The sequence below is a fragment of the Marmota marmota genome, unplaced genomic scaffold, assembly GCF_001458135.2.
Source record: "Marmota marmota marmota unplaced genomic scaffold, marMar, whole genome shotgun sequence".
Taxonomy (NCBI): Eukaryota; Metazoa; Chordata; class Mammalia; order Rodentia; family Sciuridae; genus Marmota; species Marmota marmota.
Window position 1 is genome coordinate 60,613,648 of NW_026000174.1, and position 7,021 is coordinate 60,620,668.

Here is a 7,021-nt window from a genome sequence, read left to right on the forward strand (position 1 = left end):
TCCCAAGAATCGGGGGAATAAATGTGGTTGTGTGGGCTAAGCTCAGGAGCCTATTTGAGTCAGGCTGAGAGCTGGCACCATGGCAACCAGAAGCATATGTAAGCTGAATTAATAGGGGAGCAGAAGGCTTGGCTAGGCAGAGGGGGCCACTGCAGAGAGGATATAGGGAGGGCCACACCAGAAAAAGCAGAGATAAGAGTAATTCATCCCTAGAGAGACAGAGGGACACAGAGACTCCATTGTCACTTCCCAAATACCAACCAGATCTAGATCCATGAAGCCGGTTATACTTAGTATCTGTAAGATTTCTCATCTTTGCAGTACTTCCACCTCTTTACTTGAGCATAACCTGAACAGTTATTTGTTTCTTACATGCAAAAAAAAAATCCTTGGTTAGAGCAAAGCACAGAAGAAAATAAATCTTGTAACAGATAAAACAAATCTGTTATCATTTACAAGAGAGATTCTCTATCTTTCACCACACAGCACTGCTCAATTTTGTGAACTCCATATATTGAAATATTTGTGGTCACTCCCCAAAACACATTCATCAATTTCAATTTTTTATAAACGAGAGGCTTTCCATCAGGCTTTGAATAAACATAAAAAATTTGAATTATTACACACAGTTTGTTATTCTCACCAAAAGCAACCACATGATATTTTAATTAGTACACAATGCCTTAACAGACTGTAAGTTTTACCAGCATTTGGAAATACTGAGGATACCTCTAAGAAATCTCTCTGACCATGTTCATAGACATTTGGGGTTTTTAGATGCCTTGTAAGGAGACGTAGATATAAAGGCAGCAGGAATAGGTGCCTGGTAGGAGCCAATTACAGAGGACTCTAGGGATTCACCAAATTAACATACAACTTCATGACCTTGAAGATTCATCAGAGAATAAACCTGTAGTTTTGCTGAGATATAAACTGGAACCACTGTGCTGCCCTACTGGTGTTTGGAGTTACTTTCCCGTTGAGTGAGTTTAGTTGGTAATCTATGAGATGCAAATGATGAGCCCCTATCATTTGCATCTCAGAGTGCCTTTGTTGACTGTAGATTTTATAAGGAAATTATAAGCTCAGTGGCATTTACAGGATGAGGGATTGAATGGGTTCTCAGAAATATCACTCAATAGGGCTGGGGTTGTGGCTCAGTGGTAGAGTGCTTGCCTGGCATGTGTGAGGCACTGGGTTAGATTCTCAGCACCACATATAAATAAATAAATAAATAAAGATTCACTGACAACTAAATATATTAAAAAATGTCACTCAATAATATGCAAAGTATAGTGTAGCTCAGTGTTTCCCAAAAGTCAGCATGATTTTTTTCCAACTTATATGCTACTTGTAATATTTAATCAACGTTTAAAAACCCAACTCACTTAAAAATGAAAGAAATCTAACCCTACCTTAGGAAACAATATCCTTAAAATGCAGGGAGTTAATATAGCAGTTGTATTTTAATGCACATTAAAATTAATGCATAACAATTCAAATAAATTTGTTAACTTGTGTTCCGACTAAAATCTTCTTGTCTTCAATAATGTGATCTTACAGATTACTTGAATTAGGATTCACACCTGATATTTATTGGTGGTGTATCCATGGATAGATTATATGATGCCTATGACTCTCAAATTCCTTATCTGTAAAATGGTGTTGAAAATCTCTGGAATACTGAGAGGACTACTGGGCACTTCTAGTTGTGTCAAATGTAATGCCTGGTACCTAGTGAGCTTCCAGTGAGTAATAGCTTTATATTGACTATGAATTGAATTATGTCCACTAAAATTGCAGAATGTAGCTTTGTTCCTGGAAACAAAGTCAAAAACGAGCAATCTATTTGATTCCATTTTACCAGAACCAATTTTCCTTGGGTTGCTAAATACAGGCATCTCCAAAGAGATCAGAGTAATTCATGTGAGCAGCTGCTGAGGCCTAGTAAATGGTTGTGGAGAGGGTGATTGGCAAGAAGAGAAAAAAGAGAATCTGGGGTAGAATTGGAACCTGATATCCCACACAGACTCAGAAGGGCCAAGGGGAAGAGCAAGCCAGGGGGGAGTGCTGTCCAGGCCCAGGGTGCTGAAATACCTTCTCATACAGCAACTTGCAAGGAATTTCCTTTAAACATGTCCTCTGCTTCCTAAGGGTTGTATCTCAGGTTTGTGTCCCCTTCTCCACCCTTCTTACAGCCTGTCACCTCAACCTTCCTCTTGCATCTACCTTCCTCACGCAAGTCTCACATATTCATGTTGATGAATAGACCTGTATATAGTTCATTTATTTTCTCTGTTTATTTTCTATAACATAAATGTTCCCTTGTTCCCTATTTTATCCATCTGTACCTATTGTCAACAGACATTTGTATAGCTTCCACTTGTTTGCTATGACAACGCTGCTATAAGAATTTCTGGTACATATTTCATAATGCAAACATGCAAGAATTTCTTTTGACCACGTGCCTACTAATGGAACAGCTGGAGCACATTCACCCTTTTAATCTGATGCCAAATTGTTGTCAAAAGTGTTCAATTTACACACTACCATTCCTCATCCTTACTAACATTGGATTATCTGGTTTTTTTTTTTCCTGATTTGGTGGACATACAAGTGTATCCTGGGCTGGGCACAGTGGCATATGAGTGTGAATCCCAGTGGCTCAAGAGGCTGAGGTAGGAGGATTACAATTTATAGGTCCTTCTTTTTTTTTTTTTTTTTGGTACTGGGAATTGAACATAGAAGTGCTTTACCACTGAGCTACAATCCTGGCCCTTTTTATTTTTTATTTTGAGTCAGGGGGTCTCACTAAGTGTCTTAGGGTCTCACTAAGTTTCTGAGACTGGCCTTGAACTTGTTATTCTCCTGCCTCAGTCTCCTGAGTTGTTGGGATTACAGGCATGTACCATCATGCCCAGTCTTCACTGGTGTTTTTAATGCCCCTTACAGATGTTATTTTTTAACTGGCCAGTGACAGACAAAGCTGTGTGTTTACAAAATTTCATATTTTCCCTCTGGGTAGAAAAGAAGATTACATTTTCCCATCTTCTTTGCTCTGGTGTCAAGGACATAAGACTGGTTTCAGGACAAACACAGGATAAAGTGATGGGAGCCAGCCTCAGATAAGTACTTCAAAATACTCTACATGAACTTGACCAACAGATTTAAAGGGTAGCATTCCAAGACAAAAAAGGCCCAGAGGCCACACCAATGGATGGACAGGAGTTTTCTTGAAATCACCTGATGTTTCCAATTTAGCATAGATAAAAACCTTTGTGGTATTATGTTACTGACATTTTGGGTTTTATTTGTTATGATAGCATCAGCTGTCTGCCTAAAATATATTCTGACTGTTAATCCATGTAAGACCTACCATGTTGTCTGGCACCTAATTGCCACACAAATATTCTTTGAGATGAATGGATTAAAGAAAGTTTTACTAAATATATTTATCATAATGTTATAGCCTGATTCCCATTGCAGGCATGGTCTAAAAATGTAGTTTTTAAGTTAAAGAAGGTAGATCATAAGAGGAATTTAGCAAATATTTGATGAATAAAAGAAGATAAAAATGAGAAAATTTCACAGTCAACTCCTGGAAAGTTTTTTTAAAAAGATTTTCATTTTTAGAATAAGGTACAAAATTAAACATGCTCATTAAAATGTTTTCAAAAATGTTTGAGACTAATAGAAAATATTTTTCCTATTGTGCTACTGCTCTAATATAACTTATTTATATTTTTGTGTGTTTTTCTTCTATTCCAGTTTATAATATAAATGGAGTCACACAGAAGATGTCTGGCCTACTGTTCCCATATTCTTACACAGTCTGCTTAACTATAATTTTTAATGTTTGCATCAAAATCCATTTAGAGGACGATTTATTGAATCTTTTTTCTCTCTTGAACATTTAGGTTATTTCCAATTTTTGTTTTCATTCATGATGCTTTGATAGACCTGTTTGTTTAAGAAGAGCTTCTGTATCTAGAATAATTTTCTTAATGTAGAGTTGAAAAAGGCTTGGTAATAATCCCAATATCTCAGGCTGCAGTTCAATTTTGTTCAACTCAGTTCAGGTGAGCCTTTGTGTTAGTTCAGGAGCCTTTTTTCCCAATCCAATGCTAAGCCTTGAAATGGGTCTTTGAGCTTTATCATTTGTGTGATACTCTAAAACACATATACTTGCCATAAAAATATATAAAAAGTTTTATATCATCTCCCCAGATACAGTATCTTATATAATGCTGTAACTGGCCAAACATCATACACACATCACTTCCCCACACACCCACACACCTTTGGGCATTATGAGACATGCAAACATGTCTTGCTAGAAAAATGATGTATGAGGGGAGATCTCTCTTGATCCTGAGACCTGAGACAGCTCAGCAAAATGCAGTTGCAATAAGATATGAGACTATCTTTATCCTGGTAATCTTTCTCTTTGGAATAGGAAGAGAGAACTGAGCCACATCTTATCCACTCCCATGTCACCAAATCAGTGGCAAAATAGAAATGATTGCATTACCTCTTTGGATTTTTTTGGAATCTGATGAGCTGCTAATAAAGATTTAACCTGTGGCTGTGGTGTAACTGAAATATCCTCTGTGTTGGTGTGAAATTCCTGATGTTGAATCCACACTCTAGCTTAAATAATTAACTTATTTTTCTATATACCATATCCTTCATTTGTAAAATGGGATCATTTTAACAATGGCTACTAAGAATATGGTGGTAAGGATTCAGTATCATGATGAATAAGGAGATGCTCTTCAACTATAATGCTCTGTACAAAAACATTTACTTATCTCACTTTCATATCTTTCAAAATCAGGGCTGCTCTAGGTCAATTTACCAGGGGATTTGCAAGATGCTACGTCTTCCTCAGTCCAAAAAACAAGTTTGCAGGACTCAGCAGGGAAAGTTGTTGACCTGGAGCTTCCTCTGTAGGGCATCTTTTACCTCCTTGTTGCGGAGGCTATAGATGAAGGGATTGAGCATTGGGATGATTATGGTGTAAAAGACAGATACAATTTGGCCATTGGGATCACTTGTGGACCCATGGGGTTGAACATAGGTGAAAATCACAGTGCCATAGAAAATGGAAATGGCCAGGAAGTGGGAGGCACATGTGGAGAGGGCCTTCTTCCGCCCAGCTGCTGAGCGCATCCTCCCAATGGCCACCCAGACCAAGGTGTAGGAGGTAAGGACGACGGTGGCAGGCAGAAGAGTAACCAGTGAAGAGATGATATAGAGGACCATTTCTGGTATGGCTGTGTTGGCACAAACTAGGTGGAGAAGTGGTGGGATGTCACAGAAGTAGTGTGGTACTTGGTTGGGCCCACAGAAAGGTAAAGCAAAGACATTCCCAGTCTGGATAGTGGAATTGACTCCACCAAATGCATAGGAAGCAGCCACCAACTGGAGACACGTCCCCTTGGTCATGAGAGAACCATAATGGAGGGGTTGGCAGATGGCCATGAAGCGGTCATAGGCCATGGAGGCTAGTAGGAAGCTCTCAGTTGTTGCATGCATTACAAAGAATCCCATTTGGACCACACATCCCTCAAAAGAAATGGACTTGTCAGATGCCAGAAAGTTGACCAAGAGCTTGGGCGTGACTATAGAAGAGTAACAAATGTCAATAAAAGAAAGGACACTGAGGAAGAAATACATGGGACTATGGAGACGGCAATCAGTGACGATAAGTGCTATCATTCCCAGGTTTCCCACAAGTGTCATGACATAGATGAGCAGGAAGACAACAAAGAGAAGCTCCTGGAGGTCTGGGTAATTGGAGAATCCCAGCAGGATGAACTTGATAACAGGGGTGTAGTTGCGGCTGGCAAGGGCTAGTTCTCTAGGTGTCATCTGCAGAGGTGACAGTTGATAAGTTATTTCTTGAGTATGCCCACCACTGTGCAAGGTGAAATGGGCAGGAACACTCAGCAAGTATGAGGCTCCCTTCCCAGAGGCTAAGGGAAGCATCATAGTGTACTGGAAAGCACAGGCTGGGAAGCCACCTAAACATGGTTCTTAGTTAGCCTTGAGGCACTGACAGGTCCTGTGTCCTTGTAGAAACTGTATGTGAGCCTCAGTTTCTTCATTTGTGAAACGAAGAAAATATGCCTACTCTCAGGATTTCTGTGTGACCTAAATGAAAAGCGGAATGAGTAATATCTAAAGGTGAGGGACACAGTGTGTGGCATCCTCCCTAATCTCTTGTGCCTCCGAATATACAATATGTTCATAGCTCCATCTGACACCTAATCCATTCTGTTTTTATTTCAAATTGGAGATGTAATTCATGCAGCAAATAACTCACCATCTTCAAGAACACAGTGCAGTGGTTGCTAGTGTGTTGACTGGGTCATGCAACCATCCTTGCTTTATCATTCCTGAACATTTTTATACACAAAAAAGAAAGTGCTCAGAGGCACTTAACTACTGAGCCATATCTCCAGCCCTTATATTTTTAAATTTGAGACAGGGTCTCACTAAGTTTCTGAGGGGCTTGCTAAATTGCTGTGCTGGCTTTGTACTTGTAATCCTCCTGCCTAAGTCTCCTGAGCTGCTGGGATTACAGGTGTGCACACCATGCCTGACAATATATACCTTTTGTGTTTGTTTCTTTTTCTTTACCTTAATGTTTTCAAGGTTGTTCCATGTTGTAGCATGTATTGAATTCATTCTGACATGTTTAAATGTTTTGCATTTAAATATTCCTCAGGACATTCTCTCCTCTACACCATAATCATCTTGTCTTTAGCAAATCTGCTGAGTTGACACTGTCAGTGTCCTAAGAGAGTTTCAGCTTGGAAATGGTCTTTTAGTGCTTGCTTGATTGCCATCCAAGATGTTAATTCGTGAAAGGAGTGGAAATGCCCAGAGGTCTTTCCTTCCTGCATATACTCTCCACTCTTTTCTGTTCACCTAAACCTTCCTCTTGGATGGTCTGGGATACATCCTTAAATTAGTCCTAGGAGAATATCTCCATCCATGTTATGCAGAGAGGATG

The 7,021-nt window shown here is 39.4% G+C and overlaps 1 protein-coding gene across 1 annotated transcript; it reads right to left on the reverse strand.

Moving 5' to 3' along the window:
* Positions 1–4,427: 4,427 nt before the first annotated feature.
* On the reverse strand, positions 4,428–6,492 carry LOC107159742 (olfactory receptor 1052-like). Its single transcript, XM_015506362.2, has one exon. It carries the CDS (start codon positions 5,992–5,994, stop codon positions 4,915–4,917), a length of 1,080 nt encoding a protein of 359 aa, XP_015361848.2. The 5' UTR covers positions 5,995–6,492; the 3' UTR covers positions 4,428–4,914.
* Positions 6,493–7,021: the final 529 nt, after the last annotated feature.